Source organism: Dipodomys spectabilis, unplaced genomic scaffold (assembly GCF_019054845.1).
Source record: "Dipodomys spectabilis isolate Male_0828 unplaced genomic scaffold, ASM1905484v1 ptg000032l, whole genome shotgun sequence".
In the NCBI taxonomy this organism is placed as follows: Eukaryota; Metazoa; Chordata; class Mammalia; order Rodentia; family Heteromyidae; genus Dipodomys; species Dipodomys spectabilis.
The window spans coordinates 22,786,902-22,810,448 of record NW_024870709.1 but is presented as its reverse complement, the minus strand read 5'-3'; the positions used below and the strand labels follow the sequence as shown (position 1 = coordinate 22,810,448).

At 34.1% G+C, this 23,547-nt stretch overlaps 3 protein-coding genes across 3 annotated transcripts; all 3 read left to right on the top strand.

The window, feature by feature from the left end:
* The first annotated feature begins 479 nt into the window (after positions 1-479).
* On the top strand, positions 480-1,439 carry LOC122105506 (olfactory receptor 5K3-like). Its single transcript, XM_042676748.1, has one exon. The coding sequence runs from the start codon at positions 480-482 to the stop codon at positions 1,437-1,439; it is 960 nt and encodes a 319-aa protein (XP_042532682.1).
* Positions 1,440-9,087: 7,648 nt separating this feature from the next.
* LOC122105644 (olfactory receptor 5K3-like) lies at positions 9,088-10,020 on the top strand. The gene has a single exon (XM_042676968.1). It carries the CDS (start codon positions 9,088-9,090, stop codon positions 10,018-10,020), a length of 933 nt encoding a protein of 310 aa, XP_042532902.1.
* A 12,244-nt stretch (positions 10,021-22,264) lies between these two features.
* Positions 22,265-23,203, top strand: LOC122105505 (olfactory receptor 5K3-like). The gene has a single exon (XM_042676747.1). It carries the CDS (start codon positions 22,265-22,267, stop codon positions 23,201-23,203), a length of 939 nt encoding a protein of 312 aa, XP_042532681.1.
* The last annotated feature ends 344 nt before the right edge of the window (positions 23,204-23,547 follow it).

Below are 23,547 nucleotides of genomic sequence, written 5' to 3'. Positions count from 1 at the left end.
TCTGTTCAATTTGCCTATTTCTAACATCTCTCATATTTCTAATATTAGTATAAAAATTCCATGCTTCTGGATTATAGATAAAAATAGTCTCCCTGCAAAAGAATACACATTGGAGAAGTCAATTAAAAATTGATTTTAGGGTTTTATATAAGATAAAATTGGAAATATTTGAGTATAATACCCAAACTGGAACTCAAAACATAGGCATAGTTCTTAATAAATTCATAAATATAAACATATTCCCCATCCAAAATCCACACCATATTTGTCAAGAAATTGGGGCAAAATAGAAAGTTATATCTTGACTCATACATTCTGACATCTTAGGAAAACAAATGTCCTCAAGAAGTACACGGTACTGTATTTCATAGAAACCAGGGAAGCTTAATGAGGAAATAATAAGAAAAGAACATTACATGAACTGCATTCTTAATGAAATTTTAGGTCTTCCTCATTCCTATCTCAACAGACAGGAAATGATGGCCGAGGACAACTATTCCACGACAACTGAGTTCATCCTCATAGGGTTTTCAGATCATCCAGGCCTGAAGGTGCCCCTGTTCCTCATATTCTTTGCCATCTATCTGATCACCATGGTGGGGAATCTTGGACTGGTAGCATTGATTTACATGGAACGTCATCTTCATACCCCAATGTACATCTTTCTGGGAAACCTGGCTCTGATGGATGCTTTCTGTTCCTGTGCTGTTACTCCCAAGACATTAGAAAATCTGTTTTCTGAGGACAGAAGGATTTCCCTCTATGAATGTATGGCACAATTTTATTTCCTCTGTCTTGCTGAGACTACAGATTGTTATCTTCTGTCAGCAATGGCCTATGACCGCTATGTGGCCATTTGTAGTCCACTGCAGTACCACACCATCATGTCCAAGCAGCTCTGCATTCAGATGACCATAGGAGCCTATATATTTGGAAATCTACATCCTTTGCTTGAAGTAGGCTTATTGTTTAGATTAACTTTCTGTGGGCCTAATATAATCAATCACTTTTTCTGTGACCTCCTTCCCTTACATGCTCTGTCTTGTGCTGATCCCTATATAAATGAATTGATGTTATTTATATTGGCAGGTGCAAATCTAATTCTTACTATTGCCGTAGTCCTAATATCATATTTCTATATTCTTTTCACTATATTCAAAATGAAATCCAAAGGGGGAAGAGGCAAAGCCTTATCTACCTGTGCATCCCACTTCTTCTCTGTGTCAATATTCTATGGCTCTCTTTTCTTTGTGTATACGCGACCAAATTCGATTAGTGAAGTAGATAAAGATATTCCCATTGCCATTTTTTATACTTTAATAATCCCTTTGTTAAATCCTTTTATTTATAGTCTAAGAAATAAGGAAGTAATAAATGTTATCAAGAGACTAATTAAAAAGAGAAAATGGTGCAATGGTCTGAAACAAGTATCTCCTTGAAAAAGGATTTCAATTGATAATAATTTTTTTCAAATACTAAAGGAGGTGGAAAAGTGGAGAACACTATGTTTTAGTCAAAACATATCTAGCCTATAACATCATTTGAAAATTTCTAGTTTCTCAAACTCAATGCTCAATCTTAAAATCAAAGCACAGTCCAAGTTCTGTATTAATCTTTTCTTAACACCATCATTGGGAGAAAAACTGCAAGCTTGAATTTATTTTGAGTTTGACTTACCCCCTATTCAAGGTATTAAGACAACTATTTTCCTACAAGATCAATATGTGTATTTCTCTACTACATAAATGAGAATATTTTATCTTAAATTTAATCATGTGACTCATGTTCTCTGAGACACATTCTCTGTGTATTGGATGTTAATCAATCTGTAAAGTGAAACTCTACATAATAAAATACTTATGGATTTTAATTTCATCATGTAGATACCATATTTGTCTATCTTGTCTATATCACACAGAAATTACCATTTTATTTGTGCCGTCTCTGTCTTGGTATCTAAGTGTGACCCTACATGGATTTCAGAAAGTAGCAGTTGCCTATACGTGCAGTCATGAGTTCCTTGCCTAAAGCACTGGTCAATCTACATCTAAGACAGTTTCATCCTACATGGCAGCATAAACTCTGAAGGCATGATTATGAAAACACCGCACTTATGCCTGAAAATGATTGTAAATGAAGTTGCTACAGAGGCACTCTGTTCCTGCATGCATCTCAAAACACAAGCAATGCAGTCTAAGCAACTGGCATTCTTGAGCACATCTACAGAGAGAATTCACCTGAAAGGCCACATTACAAAATAAATAGAAATAGGTAGGCATAGTAGCATGTAGTCTTCATTCCAACTACTTAGGAAGTTGACGCAGGAGCATCATTTAAGATTGGACAAACCTGGACAATATAGGTAGTGATAGAAATGCATTGTGCTCAGAAACTGACATGGTGAATTGTAACCCCATTGCACAACTACTTAAAGATAAAAGGAAAGCTCTCAATTCAAAAGATTGACAAAAGAAATTTATTTGCCATATTTTCAAATCTTATCACAGGAAATAAAGTTTCAAAAGCTAAGTAGCATGAAACATCCTAAAGAATACCTTTTTCTAGAAACGGATATCAAAGGTAGTGGATAATTTGTCTAAAAAAAGAACTCAAGATAATGATTTTTAATGAACCTTAATAAGATAGTAAATAAAATCAAGGGAAAGGGTTCAATTATACAAATAATGAATTCAGAAAATTCAGACCATAAAAGTAAATGTAAGGGTAATCTTGGAACTACATGAAATAAAAATGAATTGAGAGTCCAAAGAAGACTAAAACAAGTACAAGAAAGAATTTTTAAATTTAATAATATTTAGAAACAATACAGTTATTTGTATTTTAATTGTTTAGTATTTGAGCTCTGTACATTCTGGATACTAATGCTTTATCCAATGATTAACTGGAATTTTTTTGCCATTATATGGATTGTTCCTAGATTCTTAAATTTGTTTTCTCTTATGTGAAATACCTTTCTAATTTGACATCGTTTCATTTTTTAATTCTTGCTTCCTTTCTTGGACAATTTGAAGCCAAGTCCAACAATAACTAATTATGCCTATTTACATTATTTTTCATGCAGAAATTTCAAAGAATAGTTCTTACTGTAGATCTCTGAACCACTTTGTGTGATTTTTATCCAAGGTGACAGATAAGTGCCTACTTTCAGCCTTCTGCATGTAGATAACCAGTTTCTCAGCAACATTCATTGAAGAAGCTGTCTTTTCTCCAGCATAGGCTTTGGACTCCTTTGTGAGAAACCACATTAGCCTTTCGACATGTTTTTGGAACGATGTAATGCTCTTTATGTTATTATGGCTCTGTAGCATAATTTGGAGCCTAGTATTGAAATACCTCCAGCATTGATCTTTTGGCACAGAATTGTTTTAATTGTTCAAGTTATTATATGTTTCCATATAAATTCTAAATTTTAGAGCTTGTTTTTCTATTTTGTCAGAAAATGACATTCTAATTTTTAAGGTTATATTAGTACATATATATACGTATATATATATTGCTGTTAGTAGCATAGTCTGTGCATATGTTTCTGGATTTTTTACTCTGTTCTAGTGGTCTTCATGCCTATTTTATACTGGTACCAAGCTGTTTTGATTACTATGGCTTTGTGATAGAATTTGAAGCCCACTGAGTGGGACAACATTTTACCAGCTATGCATCAGACATGTGCCTAATATCCTGAATACACTTAAAGCTAAGAAAAACCATAAGCCCTCAAAAATTAAATCTTCAAAGAAATAACCCAATTCATAAATGGGCTAGTCAATCCAACAGTGACTTCTTAGAAGACGAAGCACAAATGGCCAATAGACACATGAGGAGACGTTCAATATCTCTGTCATAAAGGAAATGTAAATCAAGACAACATTGAGATCCTATTTTACCCCAGTTAGAATAACCATTCTCAAGAAAAGAAGCAACAGCAAATGCTGGCATGGATGTGGCTAAAAGGGAACTCTGATACACTTTTGGTGAGAAAGTAAGTTTGTTAAACCAATCTGGAAACCAGTATGAAGGTTCCTCAAATAACTAAACATTGAACTACCTATGACTCAGCAATCCCAGTCCTGAGCATTTATCCAATATAACACAAACAAGATATGGAATCATCTCAGATGTCCCTCAATGGACAAATGCATCAGGAAAATGTGGTACATATATTTAATGGAATTTTACTCTATTATAATGAATAATATAGTACCATTAAGAAAAGGGAAAGTCTGGAATACAATATATGTTGTGAAGTATACCAGACCCAGAATAACAAAGGTTGCATGGTTTCCTTCATTTGTGGTATAGGGAATATACATATAAATTTATAATTAAATATTTGGGAAGTATACAAGTGGTTATAAATGAATTAACTGAAGCAGACTCTATGGTGAGCTCAAATAGTACAATCTTTCAGCAAGAGGAGGTCAAAGCCAACAAAACAACACCAAGAAATGGGACCAAGAGGAGAGGGATAGACGAATAAAATTCCAAAGAGCTGATCCCTGCCTGACTTAAACTATTTAATACAGATTATCTACAAGTAACACCTGGTAAAGTGGAAATTGTGATAGAAAGGCAAGTAAGCAGCCAGGCACTGATGGCTCACACCTGTAATGCTAGCTACTCAGTAGGCTCAGATCTGATTATCAAGATTTGAAGCCAGACTGAGCAGTAAAGTTTGTGAGACTCTTATCTCCAATTAACTTCTCAGAGAAGGCCAGAAATGGAGCTGTGGCTCAAGTGGTAAAGTGCCAGCCTTGAGCCAATGAAGCTCAAGGACAGTGCCCAGGTCCTGAATTCAAGCCCCAGGATCAGCACCAAAATAAGTAAGTAAAGGTAGGTAAGTATCATCATGGTCAAGAGGAGGAAAACTCATTTCAGTTTCAAATACAAGGGAACGTTCTTATGGATAACTTCATATGTCATTTCAAAGATGAGCAGACTTGAGAAAGTGCAAGAAGTTATTAGTTGAGGATAACTATCAAGTTACTATCAAGTTAATTGACCAATGCACAAGAAATCTTGAGTTCTGTACCTGTTCTAGTCCTTAAGGGACACAGAAGAAAGCAAGATGGTAAGATTCAGACAGACCATGGAGCACCTAAAATTCCAAAAATTGGAAATGAATCTGATTTGAGGACTAAAGAGGTACTGTTATAAATACAGAATATATTGTTATTTTTATCATTAGTCTCACTTATTAGATAATTTCCAAACAATATTCAGAAATTAGAAACATGGAGTTGAACATAAAAAAATTTCCCTTTGTGTGCCATATGCTATGTAGGGAGAGAGAAGAGTTTATGGATAATAGATGAACGAACAGATAAATATATACTGTAGTAAAGAGTGATGGCATGAAGGAAAACAACAAATTAAAAGGTAAACATCTGTAGAATGAGAAAACAGAGCATTATAGTAACTGATACAGTGTACAAAATATAACTACTATAAAAATAATTATAAGATATTAAATGAAATATGGTAGATTTAAGGGAGAACACAGTTTAATTCCTTAGAAAGGCAAAGTCAAAATTCAAAAAAAAAAAAAAAAACAACCAAGAAGAAAGTATTTGAAAAGGATAGGGTGGGGTCATGGGGAGAAGGATGTGCTACAGAGTAAAAGGAGAGGGATAATGCAATAAAAAATTCAATGTATATACTACAAAATTAAGGAAAGTGAGGAAAGGGGTAGGTTGGGGGGGTGAAATGTTGAAAAGAATCAACATGCACTGCATTTATATAACTACTTTGTTGAATGACCACTCATTTGCACAACTATTTAGAGATAAGAAAAATAAATACATAATGTTCACTAAGTTATACAACATGAGGATAGTGTCAGTTCACTCAATGGAAAAGTTGATCAATTTGACTGAACTTACTACACCTTCTAGTTTTCTTTCCAAATATGATTTAAAAAAAGCTATACAAATGCCATTTCCTCTAGAGAGGGGTCAAACTAGCTTGTGGAAGTAATACTTTGCACTTTGTGAATATGTTTTCTGTAATGCACATGGTAAATAAAGGTTATTAAAAACTAGGAAGTTAATACAAAAAATCAGCAAAATAATCTTCAAATAATCTTTAGTAATCTTTATTTGTTTTAACCTCATTGTCTCATAGGAATCTTTAAGTGCAAATGGCATGTATCAAATAGTTAATATCTCCACAGAAATACACTGATGTCAATGCAGCAAATTCCCTTTAGAGTTGAATGGAATCCTTTAACTTTCAGTACAAGGCCAGCATGACTAAAATTGACCTGTAAGTCATCTCTGAGATTTTCATTCTCTTCACAACAAGTACTTGAAAGAAGAAGATCCATAGATATTTTTAAATTCTGAGAACTTCTTTATAAAGCAAACAATATACTTTCAAAAAGATACCCTTTGTGAAAATCTAAGTGAAGGGCATAGTCTTAATTTTACTTTTTACTTTATCTGACATACATTCCCTGAATTATTTATCACTTTAATTCCTTTTAACTAACTTTAACTCCTTTCTTATCTTTTCAGTGCTTTCACAAAATTGAATTGCATGAGGACCTAAACTGATGTACCAAGATGTAATTAATGCGTCTATATGATTATAAGATGACATTTCAAAATATACAGGTAGAGTAACAAATATTCGTTTAAATACCGTACACATCTGCACTGAAAGGAATATATTGAATCTAATTATCTCAAAGACTCTTACTGTATATTTGTACTATTTCAGGGGGAATTTTCTACTGTTTTCTTTTGTAAATTTGTTTACTTTTCTGAACTTCAAAAGGGGATACAAGGAATTTACTATTTAATGCACCAATCTAAGTGTTCAATGCTTCCTTTTTGGAGTTATTCTTCCTCTGTTTAATCTGTTCTGTCTTTCTAGACTCATTTCTCACTTCTTTTATTACACCTGCACATTGATTATTCATTCTGTATTCTTTTTGGTATTTTGATTATGGAAGTACAAAAACATTCTGACCAAGGAGGTTATATAATTAGACTGATTAGTCCAAATGTCTCCTTTACAACATAGACATATGATGAAATGATCTTTTTATTGTAAAGATACTGTAAGATGAAATGATATCTTTAAACCAAATCAAAATGTAAACTTATAATTCTTTTTAGGATTTAAAAATTTTGTATTTTGGGGGCCTGGCTTACTTCACTTAATAAGATTTTTTTCCAAGTCTTTCCATTTCCTAACAAATGGGGCAATGTCACTTTTATTTGCAATATCTAGTATATATATATGAGTCAACCAGAAAAGGTCAGATAAGGTGATGTTAGGAAAATGAACCCTAAGATATGTATTCAAATTTTTTTTCTTTCATGCATTTGTTTCTAAAGCATTTATAAGATTATTTCTTTGTTGCTTTGTATGTCCCTCCCCGTTTGATGTCGGTATAATTTGTGGAGGGGAAGGGGAAAACAAGTCGTTTAAATAAGGATACAGGTGGACCCGTTGCAACAATGAGAAGTACAAGTTGTCATGTCGAAACGAACTTTACAACTTTGGTGGTGGGGGGGGAGGATTAGGTGGGGAGGTAGGGGGGAGGCTGGGAAGGGATGGGAAGGGTAAACAAAGGAGGAGGCTACAATGCTTGATAAGAAATGTACTCATTATCTTGCCCATGTAATTGTAACCCCTCTGTACAGTATTTTCACAATAAAAAAGAAAAAAATCGTATTTTTGTAAATCTTAGAAACTGAAATATAAAATATAGCCTCCTTTAATTAGCTTACTAATGTGACATCCATCAGAAAATGTCATATAATGACAAAAGAGTAACCAAATCAATTAAGATTTTAAAAACAAAGTACTTTGATATTATTTGAAAAATTATTTCTTCATAGACACTTCTCCAAAGTTAATAGTATCAATGTGCAAAGGTAATGAGATCATTAATGATAATTAGTAGAGTCCTGAACATAAGGTCCCTATCCCAGGTCAATAAGGTTAACCTATTATTAGAATTAATTCTGTCTTTACTCCAAAGCTGTTATTGCTGCTGCTGCTGATGATGAATGATGATGGTGGTAATGATGGTGATAATTGTGTGTACTAGAGGGGAAGTTGCTGGAGATTGGAAAATGAAGCCTTGTCCATGCTATACAAATTTTCTTAACACTGAGCTATATCCAAAGACCTCCCAAAGTATTTCACAGTTCTTTTCATGTAAATATGCAACAATTAACATCAAATGTCCACAAGGTTAATTAGGAAGTTGTTTAGGAACATGTAATAAACAATAAAACTGGAAGCATGGCTTGAGTAGCAAAGATCCAGCCTAGCTGAAGCAAGGCTTTGAGTTCAAACTTCAGTACCATCCAAAGTAAAAGTAAACAAATATAAAGGAAATTTTCATTTAAAAATTATAAATTATCTTCAGTGAAAAAACATAACTCAGACCCTAAGTTAAAACTTTATTAGTTAGAATTGTATATAGTTATGCCTCAGTCAAAAACATAGATATTTAAATATCTGTTACAAAATCAATACTAATTATGGCACCAACAAGGGAAAAGGGGTGACAGAGGTAATAATTTGTGGCCATTGCTATATCTTTTATAGGCAAGTTTCATAAAACATGAATCCTTTCCTCAGCCCTTGGTGATTGTTGTGCAATTTCTAATATATTAATTTAGTGTATCTCTATTATGCTTACTTGAAACAGTCTTTTAAGAACATAAAACTGTTCTTGCAGTAATAAAAAATGTGGAAAATGATATAGAATTTGTTTGGGAACAAAGAACCAAGTATGAATCCTACAAATTACTATTGGATCCTTGTATAAATAAAGGTATACTTGTTCCGCTTTAAATATTTTCCAAGAAAATAGCAAAACATCCACATGAATTCTCCAAAGTCAGCTTGAAGTCATAAGTCCTTATACTTTAAGCGAACAAATGTCCTTATTGTTATGTTCCAGACAGTAAGGAATAACTGAATAAGAAACTCATCTACATATAATAAAAGCAATATATATGTACGTAGCCATATTTATATAAATATATATGCTCTTGTTAAAATCTTATATATAATGTCTACCTAATTCCTATTTAAACAGACAAAGTCATGATGACTGACAACTACTCCTCAACAAATGAGTTTATACTTACTGGATTTGCAAATCATCCAGAGCTGAAGACCATCCTGTTTGTCCTGTTCTTTGCCATCTATCTAATCACCATGGTGGGGAATCTTGGATTGGTGGTACTGATTTACATGGAACGCCATCTTCACACACCAATGTACATCTTTCTGGGAAATCTGGCTCTCATGGATTCCTGCTGCTCCTCTGCCATTATGCCCAAAATGTTAGAGAACTTCTTTTCTGTGGATAAAAAAATTTCCTTCTATGAATGCATGGTCCAGTTTTATTTTCTCTGTCTTGCTGAAACTACAGACTGCTTTCTTCTGGCAGCAATGGCCTATGACCGCTATGTGGCCATTTGCAACCCACTGCAGTACCATACCATGATGTCCAAGAAACTCTGCATTCAGATGATTACTGGAGCCTACATAGCTGGAAATTTGCACCCCATGATTGAAGTAGGGTTATTGTTTAAGTTAACTTTCTGTAGATCTCATCAAATTGATCACTTTTTCTGTGATGTCCTACCGCTATATAGAATCTCTTGTGTTGACCCTTATATCAATGAGTTGATACTATTTATCTTGGCAGGATCAATTCAAGTCTTTTCAATTACTATAGTCCTAGTATCATACTTTTATATCCTTTTTACAATATTCACAATGAAATCTAAAGGGGGAAGAGGCAAAGCCTTATCTACCTGTGCATCCCACTTCCTCTCTGTGTCTATGTTCTATGGCTCTCTGCTCTTCATGTATGCTCAACCAAGTTCAATTAATTCAGGAGATAAAAATATACCTGTTGCTATTTTTTATACTGTGGTGATCCCATTATTAAATCCCTTCATTTATAGTCTAAGAAATAAGGAAGTGATCAGTGTTTTGAAAAGATCAATGAAGAAAATAATTTTGTAATATGCTGAAATAAATAATATTATCTCTCTTGGTGAAGTGATTTTAATTTGCTAAAGTGATTGGAACTTTCTAAATGTATAGGTAATACACAAAACCACAATCAAAATAGTAGGTTGTTTAAAACATAATAATATTTGAGTCAAATTAATTTAGAAAAGAGACTAGGGTAAAATATGCTTTGAAATCTGTGGTACTGGGACACATCAGAATGGAATGGAAAAGCTATTTATAAATTAGAGAACAACTAATCACAATTTTTAATAACCCAAACTAATACTAGTAAAGTCATTCTATTTTAAAGCATAATTTTTCAATATCTTTGGCAAATTTCTTAGTTCCACAACATAATTTTAATCTCACACAGGTTCTAAGTTCTATTAATCTTTTGAAGCAATGCCATTGGCCGGAAGTTAATTGCATGGTTGAGTTTGATTTTCAGTGTGACTTTGTGTCATGGAATTACTTTTAAGTATATATTTATCCAGAATAAATATCCTTCAATATTAGTTTTAAATTTAATGTTAGTCATTTTGCTCTCAAATTCTATTGAAATAGCATTTTTGTATTTCTTGTTTTTAATCTGTAGTTTTAAATGACGTTGTTAATATCATCAATATTAAAATTTCATATATGCTACTTTAATCATAGAATAATCTCCATAAATAATTTTTCTCATTGCTATCATTATTTATTTCACTGGTTATTAGTAGACTCAAAGATCTACACTGACTCCAGTGATTCATAGCATTAACAAAAGATGGAGATGTTCATGCAAAAAAAGGAGACAGAGTAGAATGAAAATCCTAAATATTTAAACATAGACATTTATTCACTATCTCAATGTAGAAAGGTAAAATAAATTTGTTGAAAATGTGCAGCATACTATGCTTAAGGTTAGGCTTTTTATACATATTTCTTAGCAACAACTTAGGCATGCTGTTTTATGCTTTCTTAAAATAACAGCTTCTTATATTGAACTATTTGAGTTAACAAAATCATGTGAGTAATCCCAGGAGGGCAAAGTTTGAATCTATTCTGTCCCCTCTCCACATGCTTGAAGCTTAAGAAAGTAGTTTTATCACCAGTGCTATTTTGTTATTATGTAACATCAGAAATAAACTTTACCTGAAAGAAAAGTTTTGACAGTGGCAGCAAATCATCAATGAGCATGACCACAGTCAATGCTGGGAGTGGGAGGCAGTGGGGCAAAGCTAATAGACAAAGGGCAAGTTGTCCCAGAGAAGTCTTAGTGAGTGGGAGACATTTGGGTGGAGCAGTTTACTTCAAGTCCTCTGTGCCATTCTCAGGAATTCGAATTCATTAAGACATCACATGTTGGAGTCCTCTAAGAAGTAATATGGTTGTGAAGTTCAAAAAAGTGAGCTGGAAACTGATTGTTTAGAAAGAACTCAGGATGAGACAAACATCAATAACTTTTTTTTTTACATTTATATAATTAGGTGGTGAGAGTAAAGTTTGAGAGCAGCTAAAGAAATTGGGCTCTAATAGATAATTTCTGCTCCTGAGATGTTTCTCCAAAAATGTTAGCTAAATTCTTGTCTGAGGACAGAGCTCTTTCCATCTATGAATGTATGACACGGTTTTATTTTTCTGTTCTGTGGAAACTACAGACTATTTTCTTCTGGCAGTAATAGCCTGTGCCTGCTATATGGTTATGTTGTGGTATCACTATGTAAGTATTCAGTTGACCACAGGAGCCTGCCTACATAACTGAAAACCTGTATTCCATGATTGAAATAGGCTTAATGTTTAGATCAATTTTCTGTACATCTCATCAAAACGATCTCTTTGTCTCTGATATCTTTCCCTTGTGTTGACTGTCAGTGAATTGACTATATTTATTCTAGCAACATCAATTGAAATCTTTACTATGTCTAATATCTTACTTTTCTATCCTTCCCACTATATTCACAGTGAAATCAAACCTAGGAATAAGCAAAGTCAAAAAGTATAATTTTCTAATAAAATGGTATATCCATACTAGAATCAAATTAGATTAGAAGGAACAGATTCTGTAAAATATACTTTAAAATCTCAGTCAGGCACCAGGGGTTCACCCTTATAATCCTAGCTACTCAGGAGGCTGAGATCTGAGATTTGTGGTTCAAAGCCAGCTCAGGCAGAAAAGACTTTGTGACTCTTATCTCTGACTAACCACCTAAAAGATGAAAATAGAGCTTTGGCTCAATTGGTAGAGTTTTTGCCTTTAGCAACAGAGCTCAGGGACAGAACTCAGGTTTTGAGTTCAAGCCTAGGACCGGTACCAAAAAAAAAAAAAAAAAAGTACAGCAAAATCTAATGTATTAGGATGCAACAGCAGTTAACTACAAAATTATATGACTTTCAGCCCTTTATTCAAATTTTGACTAATCAGTAAATGCTGGGGATAAAAGTATTGCACATTGAGGTAACCTTCAATTAGTATTGTTTACAAATTTCTTAATCTCAAAGCATAATTTTTTTGTCAGATATAGAGCTTGAACTCTGAACCTGAACACTGTTCCTCAGTTCTTCAGCTCAAGGCTAGCACTCTAGCACTTGAGCCACTGCACCACTTCCAGTTTTCTGAGTGGTTTATTAGAGATAAGAGTCTCACAGACATTCCTGCCTAGGCTGGCTTTGAACTGCAACTCTCAGATCTCAGCCTCCTGAGTAGATAGGATTACAGATGTGAGCCACTGGCACCCGGCTCAAAGCTTAATATTTTGAGAGATTACTTAAATTAAAAATTTAAGATTGTACATTCTCAATGACTCATTTTTCTTGAATCAATGCCATTGGTGTGAGGTAAACTTCAATTGTAATTAAATCTTCAGTATGACTTTAGTTCATATAAAAGATTATGTTTGGAGATGTATTCACTCAGAATATTTATTCTGTAATTAGAAATGTTTTCACATTTACTCTAGGTCATTTTTATTTTGTTTCTCCAAAATAGGGTATCTATACATTGGTAATCTGCCAATCTGTAGTTAAAAATAATTCTCATCATAAAGATATAATCAGCACAAAAAGAGCAAACAGTAATCTTTAACTGACAGTTAATAAGATAATTAAAATATTAAACTATAATTGTTTAGTAAATAAAAATCCTTCCATACCTATCATGTACCATTAATTTTATATTTCCACTACTCAAGCAACCCCTAAATCTTCAGTGAAGATTTCCTTCAAAATGGTTTCAATGCAATTGTGTTAGTTTATAAACAACAAACTTATTAACTTCACATTAGAAATATTAATAATTATATATTTCAATTGTTAATATCTCTTATTATCTTTAAGTATTTTACAGGGGAGTTGCTATTTGACAAAGCAGTTGATGAATATAATACATCTTGATGGATGTCACCCCTTGTATCATTCTCCCTCATCCCTTTCATCTCCACCCCTTCCCTCACTTAATTGAGGGTTATTTTTAATTTATTGCAAAGGCAATATACAGAGTGATTACAATTATATAAGTAAGGTAATGAGTACATTTCTTTTGAACAGTGTTATGCCTGCCCTCATTTTCTTCCACTTTTCCTCCCTCTCAAACTTCCCTCCCATCCCAGTTGTAAGGTTCATTTCCAACATAGTGTCTAGTGAGTACTGCTGTTGCATCGGTTCACCCATTGCTTCAACATTTCTGTGATTTCCCTTCCCTTCCCCAAATCAGATAAACAAGACAAGGGGTACCAAAAATCAGAAAAGGTGATGCCAAGGAATAAACCAGAGGGGGGGAAATGAAAGACAAAAGAAATAGTACATTAAAGAAAAAAGAAAAACAAAACAAAACCTCTCTTGGAGTTCATTTCAATTAGAATCATTTTGTATGGTCAAATGTACAAAGCTATTGGGCTATTGTGATGCTCTGCTAGGACTATTCTAGACGTATCCTAATACAAATGAAGGAAACCATGGAGACTATGTTTCTTTATTTCACTTAATATGATTTTTTCCCAAGTCTTTCCATTTCCTTATGAATGGGGTGATATCATTCATTCTAATGGAAACATATTATTCCCTTGTGTAAATATACCACATTGTCTTAATCCATTCATCTACTGAGGGGAATCTGGGTTGATTCCATATCTTAACTATAGTAAACAATGCTGCAATGAACATAGTTGTGCTGGTAGCTTTAGATAGCCTTGATTGTGATCATTAGGATAAATGACCAGATATGGGATTGCTGGGTCATAGGGGAGATCTATGTTTAGTCTTTTGAGGAACCTCCATACTGCTTTCCAGAGTGGTTAAACAAGTTTACATTCCTACCAACATTGCAGTAGTATTCCCTTTAGGCCACATGCTCTCCAGAATCTATTATTATTTGTTTTCTTGATAATAGACATTCTAACCGCAATGAGGTAGAATCTTAATGTAGTATTTATTTATTTATTTTTTGGTCGAGGGGTTTAAACTCTGCGTCTGGGCCCTGTCCCTGAGCCCTTCAGCTCAAGGCAAGCACTCCACCACTTGAGCCACAGCACCACTTCCGATTTTCTGGTAGTTAATTGGAGAGAAGAGTCTAATAGACTTCCTTTCCTGGAGTGTATTTGAACTGAGAACCTCAGATCTCAGCTCCTGAGTCTCTAGGATTAAAGGCGTGAGCTGCCTGCACCAGGCTCAATGTAGTTTTGATTTGCATTTCTTTTATGGCCAGAGATGTTGAACATTTCCTTATGTGTCCCTTGGCCATTCTTATTTCCTCTTCAGAGAAGTCTCTTCTTAATCCTTCAGCCCACTTATTAATGGGGTGATTGTTTCTTTGAAGATTTGTTATTGGGGGGGTCAATTTTTGAACTCTAAATATATTTTTCATATGGGCCCTTGTCTGTTGTACTGCCAGTGAAGTGCTCTCAATCTATTTATTTATTTATTTTCTATTTATCTTGCTAGTTATGTCCTTTGCCATACAGAATCTCTGAAGTTTAAGGCAATATCATTTATCTAGCTTTTTTTTATTTTCCCTTATATCATGTTAATGTTTCATTATTTAACCGAGGATCCAATAAGTTATAATCTCTCCTTATTTTCCTCCAATCTGTGATAGTTTCCTCCTCCTCTTTTCATTCATGACGTTGACAGTTCCACAAAGGCTTGTCCAAATCAGGCATGGGTATGTAAGCCTGTGATTTTAATCATACTGTATGCATAGAACAGGGAAATATGATTCAAAGCCAGAACTGGCAAAACTTTTCTGAGACTAGATCCCAAACAATGGCTGAGTGCAGTACTATGTGCCTGCTATCCATTCCATCCTTTCATTCCATTCAAAAGCCCATTCCTGAGATCCTTTTACTTTTAAATCATCTTCAAGAGAGCATTGAATTAATTGACCTCTATCTTCGATATAAAAGTACTTACAGACATTTGGACTAGTACTTTATTTCTATTTTAATAATATTTTAATTAGTATACTTCAGGGATAAAAGAATTTCATTGTATTCTCTAGAAATAAAGTGTATTTTGAGCAAGTTTGCCCTCTCTATTGTTATATGCACTTACTGATTCATTCTAAAGCAACTTAATGCTAAGTATAGCTGTGGTTTGTCAGCAATACAACTTGACTACACATCACTTTGCCATATAACTACCTAAGAAACAGCCATGATATTTTTGAAATTGCATTTGTATAGTTGATATACAGAAGGGTTAGAGTTATATGAAGCAGGTACAATAAGTACAATTCTTTTAGAATCAGGTCTTCCCTTCCATCACTCTCTCCAATAATTTCCCTCCTGTCCTCACCCATAAGATATCCAGTTCATTTTCCACAGTGATAGTAATCATCGCTGTTGTATTTGTTCATCTTTGTTCCACTTTTTATATGTTCTCTCTTACCCTTCCAAATACAAACAAACAGACAAAAAGAAAAGAAATCTAAAACAGCAACAATGGAACATAAAAAAATGTCTCTTGTTTCCTATTCTTGGAGTTCCTTTCATAAAATATTATTTTGTATTATCATCTTTCCATAGCTATGGAGCCTTTGTCCACAACTCTTATGCATAGCCTCCTTTGGCGTCTGTATGTTAATGACTATCATGTCCCAGTTTTAATTTATTTTAGTCATTCCATATGTTTACTAGTAGATTTATAGGCACATTCTAGTTACCAAAAATGAGAGATACCAGGTAGCCTATATTTCTTTGGCTCTGACTTACTTTGCTTAATACAATTTTTTCCAAGTCTTTCCATTTCCATTTCCTTACGAATGGTGCAATATCATTCTTTCTGATGGATGAGTAGAAGTCTCTTCCCTGAAAGTCTATGCATAGAGCTTCCCTATGACCCAGCAATTTCACTCCTGGGCATTTATCAATGGGCCACAAACCAGGCCAGACTAAAGTCACCAACACAACCATGTTTATTGCAGAATTGCTTACCATAGCCAAGATATGGAATCAAACTAGATGTCCCTCATTGGACAATTGAATCAAGAAAATATGGTATACACATACACACACACACACACACACACATAATGAAATTCCAACCATCATTATTTTTTTTTACTGTGAAAATACTGTACAGAGGGGTTACAATTACATGAGCAAGATAATGAGTTCATTTCTTATCAAGCATTGTAGCCTCCTCCTTTGTTTTCCCTTCCCATCCGATTCTCCCCCCATCCCCTCAACGCAATCCTCCCCCAACCCCCCACCCCTCCCTACCAAAGTTGTAAAGTTTGTTTTTGACATAATGACTTGTACATCTCATTGTTGCAATGGATCCACCTGAATCCCTATTTAAATGATTTGTTTTTCACTTCCCCTCCACAAATTACACCAGCATCTAATACGGTGAAAGCAGGGGTTATACCATGGGGGAGGGACATACAAAGCAACAAAGAAATAATCTTATAAATGTGTTAGAAACAATTACATGAAAGAAAAAAACATTTGAATACATATCTTAGGGTTCTATCTGACCTTTTCTGCTTGACTCAGACATATACTAGATATTGCAAATAAGGGAAACCATGGGACCTATGTTTCTTTGGGCCTGGCTTACTTCACTTAATATATTTTTTTCCAAGTCTTTCCATTTCCTAACAAGTAGGGCAATGTCATTCTTTCTGATGGAGGCATAGAATTCCATTGTGTATATATACCAAATTTTCTTGATCCATTCATCTACTGAGGGGCATCTGGGTTGGTTCCATATCTTAGCAATGGTAAATAAGGCTGCAATAAACATAGTCGTGCTGATAGCTTTAGTGTGGTCTTGTTTGTGAACATATTTTTAGGTTAGATATTTTAAGGTTAGATAATGTTTCAACAGTAAATAGCACAGTTATCCTATGTGTATAAGCTTCAACCAATCCACTGTATTACACAGAAATAACCAAATGATCATCAAACATACTTCAGTGAGGGTCATTTATTTTACCCCTGTTTTCTCACAGAATATCTTTAATTAATGTCAAGTGGTTTGTATTTTTAGGAATTAGTGTCCCCACAGAAATGTACTGATGTCAGGGAAATTCCTTTAGGATTTGACGAACTCTTTAATGTTGCAAGACAAGAGACACAACTACCACCACTGACCTGCAGGTAGTCTCTGAAACTTCATTCTCTTAACTCACATGTTTTGAACAAGTTACATATATATTCTAACACTTTAATAATAAACATGCAAAAACCTCTGCAAAATGTAGGTAAGACAAGAGTTTCACTAAATTTTACTTTTAAATATAATATTCATAAATATGTCTTTATGTTATGCAATATTTTTCATTGTTCCTAAATTTAACCATCTTCTTATCTTTCTATAGTAACATTAAGAGGTATGTGGTTTTATGATGATATAATACTGTACTTCATCTGAATTTCTCATTACAAAATTTCAAATTATGTAGGTAAAATTAAAGATAATAACTAAATAATAAAGGCCAATGAGGATTTCATAGATTATATTTAATACTTTTATATTAAATACTTTTAATATTTAATGCTTCAGAATATAGATTCTATTCTCTTCTTTTTAATGTGATAAATATGGAAATACAAGCTCATTTTGCCCATAGAATTTATGCAATTAGGTTAATCAGTTAGTATGTCCCAATGGGTTATTTAAATAATATAAAATTACTTTTTACATCAAAAGAAAATTTGAATTCAAATTTTAATTTTATGCAAATAATTATGGAGATAATTTCAGTTAAATTTTTGAGAAGTGGTAGATTTTAATTTTTTCTTTTTTTAAATTAAAATTAAAGTGTAAAATCTATCATTTTATCTTTCTAATTCTGTATGCTTATCACATATTCTTATTGAATTTTATGAAACAGATATGATGAAACAAAGTTGAAAATATACATTTTAATTTAAAGAAAAATGCAATTTTATTTTTTTAATTTTTTATTGTAAAGATACTATGCAGAAGGTTATAGTTACATGAGCAAGGTAATGAGTACACTTCCTATTGAGCATTGTTACCCCCTCCATTGTTTTCCCCCTACCATCCCTTCCCTCCCTACCTTCCCCAAGGTTGTTTTTTTTTAATTGTGATTAAGTGATTACATAATTTCCCAAATTTCACAGTATTGTGGAATAATGATGCTCATTTAAAGTCACAAGTTCATTCTAACTTTCCTGGAGCAAATTGTCTATCACAGTCTATAGCATATAACGGTGTACACATATACACCATACATGTGATCAGCAGCATGGGGATATTTAGTAGTGGTTTGACCAGATGAGTGGGAGTTCTTTGTTTCTTAAGTCTTGTTAATTTTGTCGTATCACCTAACATTTTGGATTGAGCATCCACTTATCAGGGAGACCATGTACTGTTTGTCTCTTTGCTCTTGGCTTACCTCGCTCAACATGATTCCTTCTAGCTCCATCCATTTCCCTGCAAATGCCATTATTTTGTCATTTCTAATGGCTGCATTATAATATTCCATTGTGTATAGATACCACAATTTTTGGATCCATTCATCTGTGGTGGGGCATCTGGGTTGTTTCCATATCCTAGCTATTGTGAACAGTGCTGCAATAAACATGGAGGTGCACGTGACCTTGTATATTGGTTCCTGTTGTTCAGGGTAGATGCCTAGAAGTGGTATGACTGGGTCATAAGGGAGGTCAATCTTTAGCTTTCTAAGGACACTCCAGACTGCTTTCCAAAGTGGTTGTATAAGTGTACATTCCCACCAGCAGTGTAATAGGGTTCCTCTTTCTCCACATCCCCTCCAGCATTTGTCATTGGCTGATTTGTGGATGTGGGACATTCTGACTGGGGTAAGGTGGTATCTCAGGGTTGTCTTTATTTGCATTTCCTTTACCACCATGGATGATGAACATTTCCTCATGTGTTTCTTTGCCATTTTTATTTCTTCATTTGAGAAGTCCCTCTTTAGTTCCCTTGCCCATTTAGTAATTGGTTTGTTAGGTTTGGGAGGGATTAGTTTCTTGAGTTCCCTGTATATACAGGATGTTAACCCCTTGTCTGATATATTGCTGGTAAATATTTTTTCCCAATTAGTTGGTTGTCTTTCTAGCTTGGTTGGGATAGATTTAGCTGTGCAGAAGCTTTTTATTTTAAGGTAGTCCCATTTGTCGAGTCTCTCTCCAATTTGTTGTGACCCTGGGACTTTGTTCAGGAAGTTTCTTCCTGTGCCTATTAGTTCAAGTGTCTCTCCTACTCTGTCCTGCAGTAGTTTCAGAGATTCAGGTCTAATGTTAAGGTCTTTAATCCATTTTGAGTTGATGTTGGTGCATGGTGATGAGCTGGGGTCCACTTTTAGTTTTCTGCATGTGGCTGCCCAGTTTTCCCAGCACCAGTGGTTGAAGAGGCTGTGTTTCTTCTATTATATGTCTTTGGCTCCTTTGTCAAATATCAGCTAGCTGTAGGCTTGTGGATTTATTTCTGGATCTTCTATTCTGTTCCATTGATCTTCAGGTCTGTTTTTGTGCCAGTACCATGCTGTCTTTGTTATTATAGCTCTGTAGTAGAGTTTGAAGTTCAGCATGGATATCTCTCCCATGTTGTCTTTATTCCCTAGAATTGTTTTGGCTATTCTAGGTCTTTTGTTGTTCAATCTGAATTTTTGGACTGTTTTCTGTATTTCAGTGATGTACATCATTAGGATTTTAATAGGAATTGCATTGAATTTGTATATTAATTTTGGCAGTATTACCATCTTCACTATATTAAGTCGGTCTATCCAAGAGCATGGGAGGTCTTTCCATTTCCTAGTGTCTTCTGCAATTTCTTTCTTTAACTTTTTATAGTTTGAAAGATGCAATTTTAAAAAATTGATTTAAATTATTTTCCTACTACCAATTTAATAGTACTTATGTGTAGCTGCAAAGAGGTTATTGGAAGAGTACTATTAACAAGGTCATTCCTCCCAAATTATAAGACCAGATTCAGCAATGGAATGCATTCTCTTTTCCATTACAGGATGTGTGTGTGTGTGTGTGTGTGTGTGTGTGTGTGTGTGTGTGTGTGTGTAGTGTTCCCTAGAGACTGAAGCCAGGGTCACATGTATCTTACCTGAGCAGCACACCCATGCATTTACCTAGAATATTTTACAATACCTTTCACAGAATTATGTAACAACCAGCCTTAAAATATTTACAATATCATTACAACTTGTTTACAAATGAAAAACATGAAGCAAACATAAAGATTTACACACAACATATTGTACATTGTCCTGTGTATAGAAGACAGCTCCACAACTTAGAAAATATGATAGGTGTGGACTGGGACATTCAGATATTAAACTACATCAACTAGCACTCTATAGCCTTACAAGGCTTAGATATCTCGGCAAAATAAACAATACTAATGGCAGGTACAGAGTGTTTATTGAAATGAGTGTTACTTTGGGGAAAAGAAATGAGACAAAATTATCTATGGATGTTTATTTCTCTAACTTTCCAAAGTAATCAGCCTTAAAGATGAATATTCTCTACCTTAGCCCTTGCTGCAATCTCTAATGAACAAATTTATCATACTGCTATCATACTTTTTAAGATATATTTTTATTGTAAAAATACTGTACAGAGGGGTTACAGTTACATGAATAGGGTAATGAGTACATTTCCTGTCAAGCATTATTACCTCCTCTCCTGGCCCATCTCCCTAACTCCTCTCCCCCGAAATTGTGAAGTTTGTTTTAAATATAGAGTCTTGTACATTTCATTGTTACAATTGGTCAACCTGTATCCTTATTTAAGCATTTTGTTATATCCCTTCCCCTCCCCAAATTAAAAAAAATGTATATACAAGATGCAGAACACTGGAATCAAATACAATGAAAACAGGCGTTATACTGTGGGGAAAGAACATATAAAAGAAATTTTAAAAAATCACATATTACATTATAAATTCATTAAAAACAATAGCAAGAAAGAAAGGAAAAAAACACTTGTGTCCCAGTCTTAGGATTCACTTCGCTTAACATCATCTTATATGTTCATATGTACATAGCTTTTGACATTTTCTGCTTGTTCTAGACATATACTAGCTATTGCAAATAAGGGAAACCATGGGACCTATGTTTATTTGGGCCTGGCTTATTTCACTTAATATTTTTCCTAGTCTTTCCATTTCCTAACAAATGGGCAATGTTATTCTTTCTGATGGAGGTATAGAGTTCCACTGTGTGTGAGGTTAGTTCCATATCTTAGCTATGGTGAATAATGCTGCAATAAACAAAATTGTGCTGGTAACTTTGGTATGACCTTGTTTGTGATCGTTTCGGTAAATCCCAAAAAGTTGGATTGCTGGGTCACAGGGGAACTCTATGTGGAGCCTTCTGAAGAACCTCCATACTGCTTTCCAGAGTGGTGGAACAAGTTTACAATCCCACAAACAATACAGTAGGGTTCCCTTTTTTCAACAGCCCCTCTAGCATCTGTTGTTACTAAATTTCTTGATTATATCCATTCTAACAGGGGTGAGGTGGAATCTCAATGATTTTTTTGTGGTGGTACTAGTATTTATTTGTGAGGAAAGCACTATCACTTGAGCTATTTCCTTATTTTATTTTGCTTTAACTATTTTCTCAGATAAAGTCTCTGTTTTGATTGGGATCATCTGCAGATTAATTCTCTTCCTCTAGTTTCCATTTAGCAGTGCAACTAACTGTATTCCAGAGAAAGCTGGGATGCAAGAAGAAGAAATATCTTTAACTGTAATTAAAAAAATGAGGAGAAAACTATAAACATACAAATAAAATCTTGTACCTTCATAATTCACAGACAAAGTAATAATGAATGAAAACAACTCCTGCACTACTGAATTTACCCTCACAGGATTTACAGAAAATCCAAGCCTAAAGATGATCTCATTTGTGATATTTCTTGCTGTGTATCTGGTCACCATGGTGGGGAATCTTGGATTGGTGGCATTGATATACGCGGAACGTCGTCTTCACACACCAATGTACATCTTTCTGGGAAACCTGGCTCTCATGGATGCTTGTTGTTCCTGTGCCATTGCCCCCAAAATGTTAGAGAACTTCTTTTCTGCAGATAAAAGAATTTCCCTCTGTGAATGTATGGTCCAGTTTTATTTTCTCTGTCTTGCTGAAACTGCTGACTGCTTTCTTCTGGCAGCAATGGCCTATGACCGCTACGTGGCCATTTGTAGCCCACTGCAGTACCACACCAGGATGTCAAAAAAACTCTGCACTCTGATGGCCACTGGGGCCTTCATAGCTGGACACATCGATTCTACTATCCATGTGGCATTATTGTTTAGGTTAACTTTCTGTGGATCTCACCAAATCAATCACTTCTTTTGTGATGTCCTTCCATTATACAGAATCTCCTCTGTTGACCCTTATGTTAATGATTTGATGATACTTATCATGTCAGGGTCAATTCAAGCCTTTAGTATTGCAATAGTTCTAGTATCATATTTCTATATTCTTTTCACTATATTCACAATGAAATCCAAAGAGGGAAGAGGAAAAGCCTTATCTACCTGTGCATCCCACTTCCTTTCTGTGTCAATATTCTATGGCTCTCTTCTCTTTATGTATGTTCGACCAAATTCAGTTAATGAAGGGGATAAAGACATATCTGTTGCTGTTTTTTACACTATAGTAATTCCTTTATTAAATCCCTTTATTTATAGTCTTAGAAATAAGGAAGTCACAAATGTTGTGAGAAAAATTATGAAAAGAGATAATTTTATAACACTGTGAAGCAAGTATCTTCTCTCAAAGAAGAGTAAGTTCAAGTGATAATTTAGAGGTAGCAAGAAAAATTTAAAAATTGCCAATTTGTATGCAGAATTTTGACTCAGTATATGATGGCATCCATCTCACAATATTCAGAAAGGCAATCTATTAAAATATGCTCGACAATCTAAGTAATAGCAGGATATATAAGAAGTGAGTTAAAGTATTGTACTTACAAATGATTTTCTTAAAGTAGTAGTCAATTTTACTTTCAAGTATGCTCACTAGAGTGTTTTTGTGAAATGTCAATCTGTAGTTAAAATTATGTTTATAGCAAAATGCTGTTGTGTCAAATTTTTCATGTAGTT